The 21,706-nt window shown below is 38.4% G+C and overlaps 1 protein-coding gene across 1 annotated transcript in view; it reads left to right on the top strand.

The window, feature by feature from the left end:
- The first annotated feature begins 13,330 nt into the window (after positions 1-13,330).
- Positions 13,331-21,706, top strand: part of LOC126284751 (ATP-dependent RNA helicase DDX55) — a 47,865-nt gene continuing 39,489 nt past the window's right edge. The window contains exons 1-2 of the mRNA XM_049983895.1: positions 13,331-13,853; positions 19,575-19,682. Coding sequence (XP_049839852.1) covers positions 13,758-13,853; positions 19,575-19,682 — 204 coding nt within the window. The 5' untranslated portion in view covers positions 13,331-13,757. The remainder of the gene's footprint in view (positions 13,854-19,574; positions 19,683-21,706) is intronic.

The raw sequence follows: 21,706 nt of genomic DNA, 5'->3' as shown, positions 1-21,706 counted from the left end.
AGAAAAGGCAAACCTACGTTTCTAGCATTTGTAGACTTAGAGAAAGCTTTTGACAATGTTGACTGGAATACTCTTTTTCAAATTCTAAAGGTGGCAGGGGTAAAATACAGGGAGCGAAAGGCTATTTATAATTTGTACAGAAACCAGATGGCAGTAATAAGAGTCGAGGGGCATGAAAGGGAAGCAGTGGTTGGGAAAGGAGTGAGACAGGGTTGTAGCCTCTCCCCGATGTTATTCAATCTGTATATTGAGCAAGCAGTAAAGGAAACAAAAGAAAAATTTGGAGTAGGTATTAAAATTCATGGAGAGGAAGTAAAAACTTTGAGGTTCGCCGATGACATTGTAATTCTGTCAGAGACGGCAAAGGACTTGGAAGAGCAGTTGAACGGAATGGACAGTGTCTTGAAAGGAGGATATAAGATGAACATCAACAAAAGCAAAACGAGGATAATGGAATGTAGTCAAATTAAATCGGGTGATGCTGAGGGAATTAGATTAGGAAATGAGACACTTAAAGTAGTAAAGGAGTTTTGCTATTTAGGAAGTAAAATAACTGATGATGGTCGAAGTAGAGAGGATATAAAATGTAGACTGGCAATGGCAAGGAAAGCGTTTCTGAAGAAGAGAAATTTGTTAACATCGAATATAGATTTGCGTATCAGGAAGTCGTTTCTGAAAGTATTTGTTTGGAGTGTAGCCATGTATGGAAGTGAAACATGGACGATAACTAGTTTGGACAAGAAGAGAATAGAAGCTTTCGAAATGTGGTGCTACAGAAGAATACTGAAGATAAGGTGGATAGATCACGTAACTAATGAGGAGGTATTGAATAGGATTGGGGAGAAGAGAAGTTTGTGGCACAACTTGACTAGAAGAAGGGATCGGTTGGTAGGACATGTTTTGAGGCATCAAGGGATCACAAATTTAGCATTGGAGGGCAGCGTGGAGGGTAAAAATCGTAGAGGGAGACCGAGAGATGAGTACACTAAGCAGATTCAGAAGGATGTAGGTTGCAGTAGGTACTGGGAGATGAAGCAGCTTGCACAGGATAGAGTAGCATGGAGAGCTGCATCAAACCAGTCTCAGGACTGAAGACAACAACAACAACAACATCCTTTAGTATGGTTAATTACACATTCAGGTTATTTTGTCCCACATTTCGTAAGGATCTTCATCCATCCAGGATCATCTGATAAATTGGTTTCATCATAGTTTAAAATATTTTATGATGGCACATCTTTTAGAGTGTCTTCACACCTGGTGTAATAAGCTTTCAATGTTTCAGGGGTAACTGCAGCTCTGGATCTCTTAATGTTTTGGTACATTCTTTCTGAAACTTCCCTTTGTGGTATTCCAGGAAACTATATGCAAAATCTTTTCCTAGAAAATTGTTCTTATATTTAGAAACAGTTTGTCCCTTGGAATCCAAATATACCTTAACTGCACACCTTAAATCAGGCATCTAGAGGGTAACCCCATTCAGCACATGTCATTAGGCATTCCATGAAGTGATGCTCCACAGCATTGGGCAGTGCAGGCTGGCCACCAATTATTAGAGATGTTGTGTTTGATTCAGTGCCTTTCTTACGTCTATGCAGCACTGACTTGGGAATTTTATATTTTTCAGCTGCTTTCCTTAAAGACAAACCTCTTGAAACAGCATGTAAGCCTGCTAAATTCCCTCTGCTGTATGTGAAACATACTGCTTACCTCTTACATTATCTTTGAACATTCTAGGCATTTTGTCCTATATGGAGTCCACCTAACCTATAAATAATACAGAAAATTAGATGTGGTTTTATTTTAACAAATACAAGTTTAATAATAAAATGGGGCTGACCTTCACCTGTCCCTTTTCACCCCAACTAAAAACAATAAAAAAACTCAAATTCGATTTTTGCTTGATTAAAATCACTTACAGTGATATAATGAGTGAAAAAGTTCATGAATTAAGTACTCTATCATACTTTAAAAGAAAAGATAACAATAATGTTACAATAGAAGTTCCTTGCTTCACAAAGAATTTAGACCATTAGATGGCTAACAGAATATCAAAATGGCGGAAATTACAGCAACAGCATGACCATTGACTGAGTCAAATCAAAAAACTAAATTCGTCACTGTTGGGAAAAAATAGTGGGTGATCTTAAACATATTACAATCATGTTTTACACATAAAAGTAATTTTATTAAGTTTTGTCCCTATTCGGTGTCCCTTTTCACCCTATTCCATGGTAATGAATGCTATACACATAGTCCAAGGAAACACCTGATACGGATCATGACAATTTGACAGCATTGTATTAATCACGTTGCATACATGGGCCGATCTGCCCAGCTGAGGCTAGCAGGAGCATCATTTATATGCACTTATTGCAGGGGGCATGCTTGGTGCAGCATGGTCCAATTCCATGCACCATTGGCCGCCGTTTGCTCATTGCCTTCTCTGCTCTTGCTTTCTGCCTCTTTGTTCCAGCGTTTATGATTACGCCAGAACATCACTAATTTGCTAAATGTACGCAGAAGTAGAGCTGGTGGTAACATGAGACAGTTTGAAAAGAAGGATTAGAACACAATTTTATTTTATTTTTTTATAATCAGGTTCAGTCTATTTGATCACCATTAGATATGTCTAGAAAAAGAGATAAATTACAAATTTCAGAGAGAGCATTACACTGCTGTAAAAAGAATGTATTTAAATTATATAAGACGCACCTAAAAGGTAACACCCCTATCATTCTAATCTCTTTCACAAAACAAAAAATCTTTGAACATGAAATTCGTTGAAATTTGACATTTTCTGTTTTCTACTCCATAATGAACTTTGGACTTTCCTGAACATTTTGGTATGTAATGCATTAAAATCAGGCAATTGTGAGACCTTCAAATAATATTTTGAATGTTGACATGTGACAGTTAAATTTTGCAGCTATGCATACAGTGCCACAGTTGAGCAATCATATCATGGGAACTACACCGTCTAGAAGGCTGTGAATTGGTTTGTTTTGTGTCTTCTAAATGTATGGTAAAACAGTCCATACATTCAAGGCATAAAATGTGGGATAACCTACTTTCAAATCTAGTTCTTATTGTGTTCTGGAGATATACTTTCATCAAAAATGGTTTCAGCTGGAAATGCTGAGAGACTAATGGACAAAGTAATTGATGAATTACAGCAATACTATGGGAAGGCCATTAGAGATAACTGTGACAATTCATAGAAGATGAAAAGAGCTGTTAGGAGCACTTTCTTTAACGAATATGTCTGACGCTGTAATAACTTTTAATTGTGGGAACTATGAAAGACTTGAGGTACTGGAGAAGTTAGAGGTAAGATTTGGACAGAACACATCTAAAGGACTGTGGAAACTAGATGAGCTTCGTGTACATGAAGCAGAGTTAGCAAATGACAAAAGAAGCAAGAATCAAAAGGAGGAGGCACTGGGCTGTTGTGACACTGAAGAAAACATACTATGGGCCAGGGCAATACTAGTGCATAAAAGACGCAAAAATGTAAGTCTGTATAGGAATTTGCAACAAAAAGGTTTAAACCTCAATATCTCTGAACTACATTTTTACAATAAATGACCCATTTTCTAAAAAAGTACTGATGGTACAGACATGAAATTTTCACAGCACGCCAAGTGTGAAATTCAGCACGTATGGAACTAGACTAATTAAAATATCCTGAGTTGTTTTATGTTCATTTATTAACAAAATTCTGTCAAAACACTGAGTGTTCGAAAAAAATGATAACACGCCCCGCAATACAATTTTAGTACTAGTTCTAGTTCAGTGTATCTAGAAAGGTGCATTTAATAATTATGGAACATTGTAAAATTTTGTCGAAAAAAGTTTCCAAGATAATGGTCACAAAATTCGGTTATTTAATATAGGCGAAATAGGACTCAGAATGAAGGTAGGTGCCATGAGTAGCTATAAAAACATAATGAAACAGAATTGATTCCTACTGAAGGTCACCGCCTGCATACTGTGCTTGAATTTGCAGCACAAGTAACTGAAGAATCTTGGCTGCCAGATGACCCCTGCATACACAGTTTACAGCTGTATATTACAACAACATTGACATGAATAGTTTAATTCCATGTGAGTAAATATATCTTGAATTGATATTAAAAAAGCAAGGACAATATTTTAGGCCTGTGATAAAATACTGCCTAGAATTTTAAATTTCCAGCTGTCATAGATGTCTCTACAACACATACAGTATATCATAAAATGCATTGGAAGCATTATACCAATCATAAAAAGAATCTATGGACACATCGAGTAGATGCTTACAATGCCAATAAGGCGCCATAAAATCCGGCATTGCTGGTATCAGAGAATGCTGCATGCTTAATTGATTGACAAAGATGTGGGTAGCATGCAGTTAGAAGTGGAGTTATAAGCAACTGGACCAGAAAGACAAAGTATTTTTGGATTAAATTATCCTGCTATATGCAGGAAGATAAGTATTTCCTTTGCATTCATTTTGATCAATCTCAATTTTACTGGGATGATGTTTCTTGCATCCATCGACTCCTACTTCATCTAAGACCTTCAGCAGCCAGTTTTACAGTGTAATATCCACGACTTGCAAGTTTTTTCTATGTTTCTCTGTAAGGTGTAATATAATAGTGTTTTCGATCTGCATGTGTGTGTGTGTGTGTGTGTGTGTGTGTGTGTGTGTGTTCCCTAAATTTCGCCTCTCTGGCCAAAATAAAATTTAGCTGTTTATGAATTTTATTTTGTAGGCATATAATTTCAAAATTGATTACATTTGTAGTCCATCTTAAGCCCAATTTGAAGTTTATTTGAAAGCTATATCGTAATGTTGCCTCCTTAAATTTATTTCTTTATTTGTTGAGATTTTAATCCATTATATGAAATCCAAACAAAGTTCTAGCTGTTCTTTACTGTCACTAGCATTCCTGGATGCTTGCATTGTTCCTTTTTCTCTTATTATATGGTCGTATGTTGCAGTTCTCTGTCCATTCATTTACTAGTTATTTGTTTAATATGTTTATGTCTTAATATCTTTTTTGGCTGTCTGATAGATACAAATATATTATAGATTCATTTTTCTCAATTTCAGAAATTAAATCAACTTTGAAAATTTAATTAAAAATGTGTTTACATCGTATTAATAAAATATAGCAGTTAGTGAGTCAGAGAAATGAAATGAAATGTCGTATGACGAGGGCGTCCCGTCGGGTAGACCATTCGGCCTGGTAATAACACATAATTTTATTTTTAAAGTGCAGAAACTTATAAGAAATTAGCTCTACACCATTAACAAAAACATTAGCCAGTGAGCCAGTTTGGCCATTGCCCACTACAAGACTTTATTTTTGACAATATATTTTATTATATAAGAATATATTTATTATATAATAATATATTTTATTATATGCTGTGAAGACAGGTAGCAATCAAAACATCCTCAATCTCGGATTTGAACCTCGCCACTGTTAAAAATTTTGAATAGAAGTCATCAGCTATGGCAGCCAAACACTTCTGGCATAAGTAGTCACCACCATACTGCAAACAGCCTTATCAAAGACGGCAGAGTAGAAGATAGAGGTTCAGGGCTCTCTCTCGTCCTTGGGGAGAGAAACTGCCCCCAAGGGTGGAAGAATCAGCAATGATCAACAGCACGAGGATGCAGAAGGCAATGGGAATCACTGTATTAAGGACATATATTGTGTATCTCCAGGACATATAGCCTGCAATTGAAACATTGTTATGTTGATCTCTCCATTGGCAAAATATTCTGGACTAGTACCCGATTCAGATGTCCAGGAGTGGGTCAGTGAAGTGAAATGGAAAGAAGACCAGGATTTCTGGTCAGTTGAGTATAGAGTAATTTCAACACCGCCAGAAAATGGTATGATTGAAGTAGAATTCTTTATAAATAAGAATGTAGGGCAGGGAGCGAGTTGCTGTGATCAGTTCAGTGGTGAGCATAGATAAAATTCCATTAGAATTTCTAAAACTATTCCAGAAAGTAACAACAAAACGATTATTCCCAGTTGTGTGTAGAATGTGTGAGTCTGGTGACATACCGTCTGACTTTCAGAAAAATATCATCCACACAATTCTGAAGACTGCAAGAGCAGACAAGTGCGAGAATTATCGCACAATCAGATTAACAACTCATGCATCCACATTACTTGCAAGAATAATATACAGAAAAGTGGACAAGAAAATTCAGGATGTGTTAGGTGACCACCAGTTTGACTTCAGGAAAGATGAAGGCATCATGAAGGTAATTCTGAAGTTTTGGTTGGCAATGGAAACAAGAATAAAGAAAAACCAAGACACGTTCATAGGACTGCACGACCTGGAAAAAGCGTTCGACAGTATGAAATTGTGAAAGATGTTCGAAATCCTGAGAAAAAATAGGGCTACGCTATAGGGATAATATACAATATGTGGAAGAGACAAGATGGAACAATAAGAATGGAAGACCGAGATCAAAGTGCTCCCTCCTATAACAAGTAAGACAGAAATGTAGTCTTTTGCCAATACTATTCAATCTACACATCAGAGAAGCAATGACGGAAATAAAAGGAAGGTTCAAGAGTAGAATTAAAATTTAAGGCGAGAAGATATCAGCGTTAAAGTTAGCTGATGACACTGCTATCCTCAGTGAAAGTGAAGAAGAATTACGGGATCTACTCGATGGAATGAATGGTATAATAAGTAATGAGAAGTAGCAGATATGTGAACAACAAGAAATTTAACATTAGGATTGGTGACCACAAAGCAGATGAAGCTAAGGAATTCTGCCACCTAGGTAGCGAAATAATTCATGATGGAGGGGAAAGAGGACATTAAAAACAGACTAGCACAGGCAGAAAAGGGTATTCCCAGCCAAGAGATGTCTATTAGTATCAAATATATGCCTTAATTTGAGGAATACATTTCTGAAAATGTACATCTGGAGCACAGAATTATCTAGTAGTGAAATATGGACCATGGTAAAACTGGAAAACATGAGATTTGAATCCTTTGAGATGTGTGCGATTGAAGAATGTTGAAAAATAGGTGGGCCGATAAGGTAAGGAATGAGTAGGTTCTTGGGAGAATCAACAAGGAAAGACATATATGGAAAACACTGACAAGAAAAAGGACAGGATGACAGGACATATGTTGAGATATCACGGAATGATTTCAGTGGTACTAGAGCGACCTGTAGAGGGTAAAAACTGTAGAGGAAGAAAGAGATTGGAATAAATCCAGCAAATAATTGCTAAAGTAGGTCATAAGTGCTACTCTGAGATGAAAAAGATAGCACAGGGGAGGAATTTGTGGAAGGTCACAAAAAATCAGTCAAAAGACTGATGACTCAGAAAAATGTGAAAAAATTGTAAGAAAGAAGGAGTTCTAGCATTCATTATTTTTTGCGACACATTTAAACAAAGCAGACAAATACTCTGAGATGCATGTCTGCAGTATAAGAAAGGCATAATGGTGCTATGGATAAAGAACTAAACTAAAATCAAAAGACCATAGACCACACATTGCTGACTATGGTATAACAAACTGCCAAGCTTTGTTAGGCATTACAAAGAAAACTCACTCAAAGTGAAACTAAAGTCATTCTTTATTTATAAGTGCTTATACTGTTTGAATGAATATTAATTTCATATTAAATCAGATTTAAATCTTTCTGATTTTGTTCTGTAATATTTGAATGTTTGTAATAATTGTGATGTAACATCCAATTTTGGTACCTTATTAAGTGTAGTACTCCAGTAACTGTATTAGGTGTAAGTATAAGCAATCACTTATACGTATATAAAATGTAACTACTCTCTGTTGGAAAAAAATTATAAAAAATTGCTATGACATTTGTAAAAGCAGTTAGCTGGTGGCTCTATGCAAAAAAACATAATAAATACAAAAGTGAACAAAAATTAAAAGAATTAGTATAAAAATTAGTTCTTCATTGTAAATGTTAACAGACAAACAGTTGCAGAATAAAGATTTATTGAAAGCCTCGACCACAGTTTCGATATACCTAAGTATACTTTCATCACAAGCAAAATTGCGCCTGAACAAGGAGACACCTTCATTAGCAAAAAATTTAGCAACATAACTGAGATAAAAGAAAAAACAAACACTTTTAGTTTTAAGTACCATAAAAATTACCAAACTATAACAAGCACACAAACTTTTAGTCACTTACTAAAATCACATCCTACAGTGGACGTGCATAAAATAATCGTGCCAACGATTTTACAGCATATTTGTGAAGAGATGGTCGATGTGAACACGGCATACTATGAGTAATTATCCTGTGAACTAGTGTGAAAAAGGTGTGGAAGCACTAGGGCAGACAGATTCACTGGGAGAGGGCACTTGTGGTATGCGCAAGACACTCGCCCACATTAAAACCCAGGATACATACTCATACACGTCAAAATTTTGGTTCAAATTCTGTATATTAAAAAATAAAACATATCAGAACCATTTAAAACACCTGGATCATGCTTTGATGGACTCAACACAACTGCATCCACAACCGCTGAAGTGGCATGCCCACAAGCTATTAGGTTGTACACAATCATGGATGGAGTATATGAACTTATTCCTTTATGTGTTACCAAAAATTAAAATCTAGTGGATTAAGGTCCAGGAAACGTGGAGACCATAACATTAGATCTCCACAACCAATCCATTTCAATGGAAACGCTTCATTTAAATAGTTATCCACATTCATTCCCAAGTGTGGAAGTGCACTATCATGCTGAAACCGTAGCTGTCACTGAACACCAAGTGGAATGTTTTCTAATGTGTCAGGCAAAGTATTGCAAAGAAATCTGCGATAGAGGGATGCATTCATCTTGTCTGGCAACAGGTGAGGGCCCAAGGACACATCTCCCACGATTGCATCCCACAGGTTTATCCCAAAGCGTGACTGAAAGCCATGCCATAGGTGTTGTGTTCTGGTTAATAATGGATGTTGTGGAGTTTGAAAATACCTTCATGAGGAACGAAGATTCGTCAATACATGTCACGTTATTTATAAAATGTTCGTTATCTTCTACTTGCTGCAAAAGCCATTCCCGAAACTGTACTCACGGAATGCAGTCTTCCGGCCGCAGATGTTGATTTAGTGTGTAATAATATAGATGCAGTTCTTTATCGTGTAACACTTCAGCAGCCAGTCTTTCAGATATCTCAAACTGCCTTGTAATGTCATAGGTAATTCACCGGAGTGACTGGTGAACAGTTTCCATAATCACATCCTCTGTTTGTGGAGCACATCTAGTCCTTGGACGACATCTGCCCATTACTTGGGAATGAAGGCTACTATAGTCTGATCCAGAAACGATGGTGGTTAGTGCAGGTCGACACAAGGACGCAGACTGCATTGTTGCCGCTTCCAAGTGGCAGTTATGGTATGCATGTACACATGCTTTGCTTTTTATGATTGTGTTTATCCTGCAAATTATGTGTCTCACTTGCTTGTGTAAAATTTGTCGTTTACCACCACCATCAGCCATGACAATTCGCAACAAATTAAATAAAAATTCACTAAATAACTCGCTACAGTAGCATAATATGCTCACATTGCTTACAACATTCACAGCAGGACGCTCAGAACACTACTGAATACTGCTTGGCTATCAGCAACAGCGTGACGTGTATGCACAAAACAAGCCTAAAATCGACTGCCATCGTTCATGACTCGAATTACAGTTCTGATCAGAATGGCGCCTTTGAGGGGACCACACAGCACACACACGAGAAGCAGCAGCAGATTGGTTATCAGGTGCACCCAACACTAAAGGCATATTGATGTATTCATAATTTGTATACTCCATCGAGAACCTGCCCTACAGGAACGTGATAGGACTAGTTATGGTTGTGCAATGCATGGTTAGTAAACACATGCATCCAGTCAATGGATCCCACTATATGTGATAGGCTATGTCTTGTAACAGAATCGTCTTCATTATAAACGACAAGAACTAGGACATGGACATCTAAAAAATAAAAAGGAACCTGGTAAGGATTCGAAATGGTTTTGATATCCAAGCAGTCTATTCACTGACCTACCTTAGCTGGTATGGTAGTGCTACTACACATTCCAGTGTCTTAGACGATATGACAGATTTCTTTTCATGCACGTATTTTCAAATGCAGCCAATCTGATTTTGCTAGATACAGTTTTGTTTGGAATCTGAATGAGGCATCACATGCCAACCTCCAAGTACAGCGTTTTTTCTTCACTTGTCTATTTACTTAGGACTGAAAGAGGTATCTCTCTCCATCCACAATCAAAAACAATTTCGGTATGTTAACTATATTTTGTACATGGCAAACTATCTCCTAAAACTCAACAAACGTAAACTAGTCAGCGACTACATTCCTTATTGAAAACTTTTGGAACATGACCAGTGGCTTACTTATTTTTGAAGTATCATGATGCTAGTTGACCACAATATTATTGCACCTCGGAGTGAAGGTGCTTTGGTCATGTTATCATGAGTCAGCATTTAATCAGGTTGCTAATATACATACAGCTGACAGGGAAGCATTGACACTGCAATAGGTTTTCCTTATTTATCTCTGTATTTGTTTCCTGTTATGTCACAAGTTTCCAATAACAGCCAAGTGAAATAATCTCGTAGCTGATTTATAACTATGGACAACAACGAAAATAAAACCAGCGCACTATCAAGCTGTGATATAAGCCAAATAGTTACCTCAAAATCGAATGAGAAAGACTGCATAGTGCAGAATGTGCACAAATTCCAAAATAGTGATTTTTAATTTTTTCACACGAAATGTACAAGATTTACCTACAAACTATCTATAGAAAACGATGTAGATTTTCTTTATCTACATAAAACAGCTCTTTTATGCACATCAGATTACATCAAATTTATGAAAACAGCAGCATGCACCTGAGCATCTTGCCATGCGTCACTTCGGAGCGCCACTCGTGGCGAAAAATCGGACGTTACGCGGACCCCAAAGTGATGCCACCCCATCTGTACGTGAATTGCTTTATTTGTTAACATGGAGGTGATGGAAAACAGCGCGACGTCCCCCCCAGTCATCCGTGTCACGCCACTACTGCATGAACTGTATCTTTAGGGTGTACCGTGTCAAGCAAATCATAAGCCAGGTTCACACATGCAACTAATGTACACATGCAACTAATGTGGAGACAGAGCTTGTGGCTTCCTGCAGTGGCACTGTGATCTAACGTTCAAGGAAGGACGCCACAAATTCTATATAGTAGCATAGTATGGCGTCAACTGATATCATTTGGGTGGATATAAATGTTAGAGCAGATTATGGCATTAGAGCTGTATCAGGAGTCAAATACAAGGAAAACGAAACCCGTATGTTTCATCCAAAATAAATTTCATGAAAGGATAAATCAGGAGCCACAAACATTTATAAAAGAAATAGCACTCAGAGACGATAATGCTGGCATGTAAATATCATATGCAGACATGACAGTCTTCCAAGATTTTAGAATCCTGTCGCATTCGTCGATATAGGCATTTCGAGAAACTAATTTTTATGTTAACAGCTGCCACATCAAACTCTGGAGCTATTTTCTGCATTTAATCCACAATTTACACAATACTCAGTCTCACAAATGATTAAGTTTGTATGACTCACTTTTTTGGTTATATATATGTGAAGTTTATTTATTTGTTCATCCAAAAAACTTATAAGATTATAATATTGTGAGTTACGTCATTGGTTTGCAAATATACCCCCTCCCCCACCCCCGATAGACACACACACACACACACACACACACACACAAGCGGGCGCGCGCGCGCATGCACGCACAAACGCTCACACTGCTGCAGAAAATCAAACATACGCTGTATGAAGCATGTTCCTCTGTTCTCGTGTAGTTCCATAAGCTGCTGAAGTGTGCCTGCCGACCACTGTTTTCGCTTTTTTCAGTAAAGTGAAAACACACAGAAATCGAATGGAATAGAGCAGTAATTACGCCACGACAACTGCGACGGAAAGCTCGTGTTTCGAAATATTACCACCGAGGACCAGTGGTGGAAAAGTATAACCAAGTCGAACTATATGTGACACAACAAAAGTTGCGCCTCTTAAGTTGCGCCACTAAAAACTGGGAGTTCACACCACAGTCTAACATAACAGTCGCGACACTTCGTCTCGATTTTGTTGCCTACAGCGCCAGCAGCGCCGCAAGCGGCCGGTAGGTTGAAATGTGAGTTCGGCGAATAGTGATTATTTATTTCGTTTTATACAATGGTTTTTACCATTGGGAGCGTTTGTAGCGCAATAAATTGCAGCAACAACAGGAAGAAGACACCACAGCTGTCTTTTTTAGGTTTCCTAAGGATCCTGAGAGGTATATACCATCGTGTTACTAAACTGTATCGTCAGGATTCACTGGCAAACTGTATGTGTATAAATGATGAATGTTTCGTTTTATGAGCAGAAAATGGCTAGTTAATAGTAGACGAGAAGACCTTATGAAGAAAGACCCAGTTTACCTGTACAATAATATTAGGTTTTGTCCGCTACATTTAGAAGAAAACCGGTTCATGAACGCAGACAATAACAAACTCGTGTGGAATGCAGTACCCACACTGTTTGACATTCCAAATAAGCCACCTCAACTGACGATGAGGAGGAAACAGCCACAAAGATTCGACAGCCAATCTAAAGCTGCAAAACAGTCCTATGACACAGAAGCAGCCAGTTCAACTCTCCATGCATCAGTGCCAGATTCGTGTGAACATCAACACAGACTTGCTTTGGCGATGAAGTGGTTAGATTAAGTGCAGCTGTTCGTGTCTTACAAAAGCGTGTGAAGTGTGAGAATGTGCAGATCGAGCGAAACTATTACGGGACAAGGAAAGTGCCGACAGACAGATTGTTTGAAAATTATTCAAATATATGGTTTTTCGTGAAATGTAATGTAATCAGCTCATTATAATGTTTTCAACATATTTCTCCCACTATTTGGCAGTTGCTTGTCCCACTTAGAATAATATAGAGGTGAAGGTCGACTTGTGGCAACAGGCAGCAATGACACACACAGTACGCCTACAGAACGATAAACGAGCTGTCGATCGCTTTTTCATGTAGAGGTGCATGTCTGTGCTTCTCACATGTGAATCTGTGTGTTTATATTCTTCTGATATCAACGTGGTAAGCTGCAATTCTGTGTTTCTTCACGAATGTGTTGTAGCTTGCCACTCTATTCATGATTTTTGTCCATACTTGCGCTTATTTTAGAATCACTTTTAGAAACATATATGTCTCCTGATACTACACAAACTCGAATAATTCGGAAATTACGTAGGAAATGGATGCTAACGAACATTATGCTTATGACACGTCTGACGTTCACCTTACCTGCCACTTGGAGCGCTAGAGTCGCTCAATCTGTCAAACGGCAACAACTTTTACAGCAGTGAGTGTCCCGACTGTTATGTTAGACTGTGGTTCACACATGCAACTTCATTGCAACTGCGCTGTGGCACTAACTTTGGCGACGCTAATGTTGGGTGTATGAAACCAAGTCTATTATGTTAGACTGTGGTACTTCGACCGGTATGAACCGGCTACAGTCGATCGTGCCAAGGTAGAGATTGGCAGTATTGAAACTGTAACATCTTTGGACCAAAAACCACGTGTGTGATGTAAACAATAAACATGTGTAGCAGAAGTCCAACAGTCGTCAAGTTTATGAATTGAGTTGGATTTTAATTAAATTCCGGGCAATGGAAACAGCATGGGAAAAGTTAGAAGTTAGACTTTCAGATCCTGTTCTGAAAGCAATCAAGGATCTTGAGTTTAAATACATGACACCAGTGCAGGTACAAATTATAAAGTCAATCATAAATGTGTTGCGAACCCTTTTTATAAATGTGGTGTAATAGGCGTGAAATTTGACTTATAAATTACGTAGTTATTTAAGACAGAATTTGATTTTTTTGTTATTTTCATGTCTTAGCGCCTAAGTTAAACGATGTTCTCTTGCAAGTAGCAAAGTTTTTACAATGTAAAGTAATCATCTAAGCTTCAGTGCGATAATTAGAGTTTGTTTTGTGGCCCACTGCTATGAAATTACACCCCGTGATGTTGCTTATCCTGACGATTTGGGGAAAATAACCCTTCTCGACATTCATTGAAATCTAAGTGAGGTGTCAACAAGGGAACAGCGAAGAGTTTTTTTCCTTTTGTAAAATATGTGTAGTCATGTCGCACGCATGTTGTGCCACATCTCCACTATGTACAGAATATTTTAGAGGATTTATTGCTTTGTTGTTTTTGCCGAGAAAAGATGGCAATTGAGGAGTGTTTGTTTATCCAAAAAGTTTTGTAATACCCATTCCCTAACAAATGTATGAGCACAGTATATCTTGATTATGTGACGACACAAATGAATTTTCCTTGTGCCATATATTACATGTTCTTATCACTTCACTTATGGAAGGAGTGAGAGTATGAAGAGGAATACTTACATTGTCCTGCATTCCAGAATTAATATTATTTGTGGATTTGCTAGTCAGGTAATTCTGCATTTGTGAGAATTTGGAGCAATCACTAGTACAAATTTTGTTTGTTGAATGTATTCCATATTCCAACTTCTACCAATGACCTTTACTGGCAAATTACTTCTTGATAACCCAAACTTTTTGTTCCTATATTTCTGTTTCTTTTTAGTACATTGTGTTTTTACCAATTCACATAATTGAATGCTGTAAGGGTCCCAATGATGACTTCTTAAATCTTTGGATACTAGTAGGAGGATGCTTTTGTGTATGCTGGAGGATAAGTCACTATAGATAATGAATGACAATTTACCATTTGTGGGGCTTGTCACAGAGACACTTTGAGCCTCCTCCCTGTCTTTCACCTCTGTATCGAGTTACACAGTATCACACTAGACTGTGCTTCCCCAGACAATCTGAGCACATGCTCCATCTCTAATGACCTCATCATCAGTAAGATATTAAACTCTTATCAACACCTTCACTCCTCACCCCTCCACCCCCCTCTCCCATTGAAAGAAGTTGTGATGCCTAAGAACTGGATGTTCTGTGGGGTGGTCTTTAACTGTAGATTGTTTTCCAAAAGATAAAATTTTTAGGTTCCATCATCCTATTCCAGTCAACAAAAAACAGACTGTACAAAACTTCTGCTGAAATTGGACTAGTAGGTGATCTTCAAGTGCCTTGAAGTAGAATATTGTGTATGAAATGCTTAATTCCATAAGAACTAATATACTTCCCCTGATTTCCACCTTTTTTTATATATTCTAAGTGAGAACTTTGGTGACACATCCAAGCCATCCTAGCATTCAAAAGAGAATGTTCCAAAAAATCCAGAAAATTGTGACAAACTTAAGAAAACTCGGGTTTTCTTTAATGAGGCACACAACTTGCACAAAATAAACTTGTTTCTGTAAACAATATCTACAGAATCAAAACTTGATCATCACCATCATTTAAGACTGATATGCCTTTCAGTCTGGAGCATAGTCCCCTTTATAAAATTCCTCCATGATCCCCTGTTCCGTGCTAACATTGGTGCCTCTTCTCATGTTAAGCCTAATACTTCAAAATCATTCTTAACCGAATGCAGGTACCTTCTCCTGGGTCTGTCCCGACTACTCCTACCCTCTGTTGCGAACCCATGAGTCTCTTGGGTAACCTTGCTTCTCCCATGCATGTAACATGACCCCACCATCTAAGCCTGTTTGCCCTGACTGCTACATCTATAGAGTTCATTCCCAGTTTTTCTTTGATTTCCTCATTGTGAACACCCTCCTGCCATTGTTCCCATCTACTAGTACCTGCACTCATCCTAGCTACTTTCATATCCGTAACCTCAACCTTATTGATAAGGTACCCTGAATCCACCCAGCTTTTGCTCCCATACAACAAAGTTGGTTGAAAGATTGAACGGTGCACAGATAACTTAGTCTTGGTACTGACTTCCTTCTTGCAGAAGAGAGTAGATCGTAGCCGAGCACTCGCTGCATTAGCTTTGCTACATCTCCCTTCCAGTTCTTTCACTATGTTGCCATCCTGTGAGAATATGCATCCTAAGTACTTGAAACCGTCCACCTGTTCTAACTTTGTTCCTCCTATTTGGCACTCAATCCGTTTATATTTCTTTCCCACTGACATTACTTTCGTTTTGGAGATGCTAATCTTCATACCATAGTCCTTACATTTCTGATCTACCTCTGAAATATTACCTTGCAAACTTTCAATTGAATCTGCTATCACAACTAAATCATCCGCATATGCGAGACTGCTTATTTTTTGTTCATATATCTTACCCAGCCAGTCTATTGTTTTCAACATATGATCCATATATAATATGAACAACAGTGGAGACAGGTTGCAGCCTTTTCTTACTCCTGAAACTACTCTGAACCATGAACTCAATTTACCGTCAACTCTAACTGCTGCTTCACTATCTATGTAAAGACCTTTAATTGCTTGCAAAAGTTTGCCTCCTATCTCGTAGAACAGACAATAACTTCCTCCTAGGAACCCGGTCATATACCTTTTCTAGATCTATAAAGCATAGATACAATTCTGTTCCATTCATAACACGTCTCCATTATTTGCCATAAGCTAAAGATCTGGTCCTGACAACCTCTAAGAGGCTTAAACCCACACTGATTTTCCTCCAATTGGTCCTCAACTAATACTTGCAATTTCCTTTCAACAATATCTGAGAAGATTTTACCCACAATGCCGATTAAAGAGATACCTCTGTAGTTGTTCCAATCTTTTCTGTTTCCATGTTTAAAGACTGGTGTGATTACTGCTTTTGTCCAGTATGATGGAACCTGTCCCGACTCCCAGGCCCTTTCAATTAACCTGTGTAGCCATTTAAGACCTGACATTCCACTGAATTTGATGAGTTCCGACTTAATTTCATCCACCCCAGCTGCTTTTTTGCACTTCAATCTATTGACCATTTTTACCACTTCCTCAAATGTGATCCTATTTGCATCCTCATTCCTATCCCATTGTACATCGAAATCTGAAACATTACTGATTGTATTTTCACCTACATTGAGCAACTCTTCAAAATATTCCCCCATCTGCCCAAGGAATCCACAGGATTCACAAGCAGTTTTCCTGACCTGTCCAAAGTACTTTTCATTTCCTTCATACCTCCCTTTCGAAGAGTGCTAATTACACTCCAGAATGGTTTTTCAGCAGCTTGGCCCAAAGTCTCCAACATGTTTCCAAAGACTTCCCAAGATTTCTTCTTGGATGCTGCAATTATCTGTTTGGCTTTGTTTCTTTCTTCAACATAACTTTCTCTGTCTACCTGAGTTCTAGTATGTAGCCATTTTTGATACGCCTTCTTTTTCCTTTTACAGGCTGCCTTGACTGTGTCATTCCACCAAGCTGTTTGCTTCATCCTACCTTTACACACTACTGTTCCAAGACATTCTTTAGCCACTTCTAGTACTGTGTCCCTGTACCTTGTCCATTCCTTTTCCATTGACTGTAACTGACAACATTCAACTAACTGGTACCTTTCTGAGATCATTGTTATGTAGTTGTGCCTGATTTCCTTATCCTGAAGTTTCTCCACTCTTATCCTCCTGCATATGGACCTGACCTCCGGCACTTTCGGCCTCACAAAACCAATTTCGCTGCAGATTAAATAATGATCAGTGTTGTCAAAGAATCCCCTGAATACACGTGTGTCCCTGACAGCCTTCCTGAATTCCTGATCTGTTATTATATATTCAATGACTGATCTGGTTCCCCTGCCTTCCCAAGTATACTGGTGAATGTCCTTATGTTTAAAAAAGGAGTTTGTGATTACTAAGCCCATACTGTCACAGAAATCCAGGAGTTGTTTCCCGTTCCTGTTGGCCTCCATATCCTCTCCAAATTTACCCATAACCTTTTCATACCCTTCTGTTCGATTTCCAATCCTGGCATTAAAATCACCCATGAGCAGAACACTGTCCTTGTTCTTTACTCTAACAACTACATAACTGAGTCCATCATAAAAACTATCCATCTTATCTTGATCTGTCTCTTCACAATGCGAATATACAATCCTAATTTTCTTGCTAGACACTGTCAAATCTATCCACATCAGTCGTTCGTTTACATACCTTATTGCAACTACGCTGGGTTCCATTTCTTTCCTGATGTAAAGCCCTACACCCTATTGTGCTATTCCTGCTTTCACTCCTGACAGTTAGACCTTGTATTCTCCCACTTACTCTTCTTTCTCACCCCTTACCCGAATGTCACTAACGGCTAAAACGTCCAGCCCCATCGTACTTGCAGCCTCTGCCAGCTCTACCTTCTTCCCAGAGTAACCCCCATTGATATTAATAACTCCCCATCTCATTACCATTTGTTTGCCGAGTCGTATCTTAGGAGTCCCTGGTTTGTCAGTTAGAGGTGGGACTCCGTCACCTCCAAAGGTCCAAGGCATTTTGCTCTGATTGTTGCCAGCATCATATTTAAAGTACCAGGGAAGCAGGTTGCTAGCCTTACTTGCCCCGAGTCCCATTGAGTTTTACCCCTAACGGTTGAGGGACTAACCGGTGGATTTGGTAGTCTTTGCCGTATGAGCACAAAGGTGACCACAACTCAGAATATGTCCGAGATGCCCAGCCTTATTCCAAAGTAACTGGTATCCCGACTGTCTGGACCACTTTCTTGCCCGTGGTTCATGAACTAGGACATGACTACAGGAACCCACACCATGAACCACTCATATCAAAACTTGATATGAATGAAAAACCTTTGAACCTCAATTTTTTTTAAAACATTGTTTAGCAACAGTTGGTCATTTTTTGAATAGGTTTCAAGGATGTTATTGCTGATAGAAAATCTGTAATGAAGAGAAATAACTTTGATATGTGCTGTACATATGTAGTTGATGGTTTTTGTTTTGTTTTCTGTTTTTCATCTTTGTTTACTGGCAGTGTTACTTGTTTTATATTTGTGTTAGCTACTGTTGCAACATCATCATCATCACTTAAGAATAGAGTCAATGAGTCAAAAAATTAAATTCCAGAAATGCCTTTTAAAAAAAAAATCTGCCTTGGTGATTTCTGTGTTACTATTCCGGTAATTTAACATTTGACTCATGAGAAGGAAATTATTAAGTGCTTTGATTGTTCCTGGTAACAGAAACAGACTCATGTGTGCATTCAAGTAAGAAAAAGAAGAATGCTTATTCTTTTTAGATAGGTTTTATGATGTAACTTAATGCTTTTGGCATTCAATTCGAATGATATATAAGACCTGGTATACAAAATTTCCTGTCATTTGGAATGCCACATTGTTAACTCCAGAAAACAGCTCACTGTATTTTTGCATGAAAAGGTGGCGTTGAAGAACAGGTGAACCATCATTGGGGATTTCGTTGCTACCTGTTATGTAAATCATCTTGTAAGTTCCTTTCTAGTTTGTATAAATCTTTTGAAGGCAACCAGTGGTAAAAGTTATGGTTGTGAATATTAGTAAGCCTCAGTTTGGTATTGAATATTATGGTTGTTACTATTGTGTACCCCTTTTTTTCTTTTGTAGGCTGCCTGTATTCCATTACTGTTGAAAAATAAAGATGTCGCAGCTGAAGCAGTCACTGGAAGTGGTAAAACATTGGCATTCCTAGTTCCCCTTTTGGAAATGCTTCAGGTATGTTAAACTTTGGCTCTACATTTGACTCCTCAGTTGCGAGCAGTCAGTAATTTTTTTTGTCATCAATATTTCAAGTTATTTCAGAAATCTCTTCTTTTCAGTTATGTTAATTGAATTACATTAGACAAGAATTTCATTCTATGTGATGTGAAGGGACACATTAGGATAACTAAACTGTGATAGGGACATACATCTAGAAGGAGGAAAGCTCAAGTCCACATCAGGTTATCTTGATTTCAGTCAACCTAGGTTTGTGGTGCCACCCATGGATTGCATCGCAGAGGGCATGTTGGCGTATGCGGTGACACACTGAAGTGTGGTGGTTTGTTTCTAAATTGTTTGAGTGCTCTTAAAGCTTCATTGGATTTTCTTGAGTGCAATTTCTGAAAATAATGTTGAAAAAATTTGTTGTGGTTTGTTATTGAGTTATTTTGATGTTGGCAGTTACGGGCAATACCTTTGTTTTCAGGTTGGTGTGTTGTTTATGATTGGAGATTTAATTTTATGGTTTGGATTTTGTTAGTTATAGAGAAGACAACACAGTTCATGAGTAGATTCCTGTGTGCCACAATAGGGGATGACATGGTGACCACGATTGAATTCATACAGTTATTCGGTTTAACTGCTGAGGATGGGGAAGATATGAGATCAACCAAAGGTCCTGCATCATGCTTCAGGGACCAATATATGCGACAGCATCAGCAAGGCAACATACCGCTCATTATCTTTAGGGGTTCATGGTTTGAGAAGTCCAGGATGGCCATTTAAGAGATAGTGTTGGTACCATGGACTTCGTTTTAGTGATATAGGTAAGCTGAAGTTAGTTGATTTGTGTGGCTTTGTGATATACTGGATTTTGAAGCTATGTGTGGGTTTGTGGTATCATAGACTTCATTTGAGCTGGGTCAACAGAGCGTCCGATTCCACTTGTCTGCTGTTACCTATGTCGAAATGGTGTTGTGGCAAGTGACGTCACTACAGTGCAGCATTTTTAAGTTGGTTATGTTAGTAGATGTCGTGTTATTGTAGTTGGTGGTGCTATCTTGTGGTGGATGTGGACATGCTGAGTTTAACATATGGTATTGGATTCATTTGAGTTTTGGTTGTCATGGCGCTAATGTGGTTCTGAATTTAGGTAGTGAGGTAATGTGGGTCGTGGAAGTGTCTTCAATGAGTTATTAAAGCATTTTTTAGGTCTAATTAGTGTTTGTTGTGCAGAAAGAAGTCTAATTTTTTTATTGCTTATTTGTTAGGAAAGGAAATGATGGTGAAATAACACGTCAGGTTAGCCAAGAGCACTAATGCGCTGCTTCCTGGACTTGGGTAGGCGTGCCGGTCCTTGATTGGATCCGCCCAGCAGATTAATGACGACAGCCAGTGTGCCGGCCAGCCTGGATTTGATTTTATGGCGGTTTTTCACGTCCTACTAGCTGAATACCGGGCTGGTCCCCATGGCCCGCCTAAGTTACACGACTCGCAGACATTTGAAACGTGTTTGCACTATTTCATGATTTCCACTAGACGCAGACAGCTGGGGTACACTGATTCCGTCGCAGAGCTACGAGGTGGCGGCACTAAGGACATCTGGCCACCCCTTCGCACTAACCATGCCAAATCCAATTGTAACAGTGCCGACCCTGCGCAGATTGCGGGACAAAGGCTCTAGCGATAGGTTATGATATCCTGGTAAAGTCCACTAGTGTATCATTACATTCTGAGATGGGTGATGTTATGATATCCAGAATACAGTTTCTGCAGATGATCAGTCTGATTGCTGAATATGTTAGATGTCACATTTGTGGCAACAATATGAGGTTGAAAGAGAGTTCAAGCGGCTTGGACCAGGGACATGTTTATGTGGCATTGTTTGTCTCTGTAGTAATTGTTATGTTCTTTGTGTTTAATTGATGTAGTGAATATGGGTATTTGGGTTTTCTTAAGTTGTTGGGGTTTCGGTTCCACTTTTCAGAATTGTAGGCGTCGTTTTTATATATATATATATATATATATATATATATATA

The sequence above is a fragment of the Schistocerca gregaria genome, chromosome 8 (assembly GCF_023897955.1).
Source record: "Schistocerca gregaria isolate iqSchGreg1 chromosome 8, iqSchGreg1.2, whole genome shotgun sequence".
In the NCBI taxonomy this organism is placed as follows: Eukaryota; Metazoa; Arthropoda; class Insecta; order Orthoptera; family Acrididae; genus Schistocerca; species Schistocerca gregaria.
The sequence above is the reverse complement of the archived record's forward strand: the minus strand, read 5'-3'. Positions and strand labels throughout refer to the sequence as shown.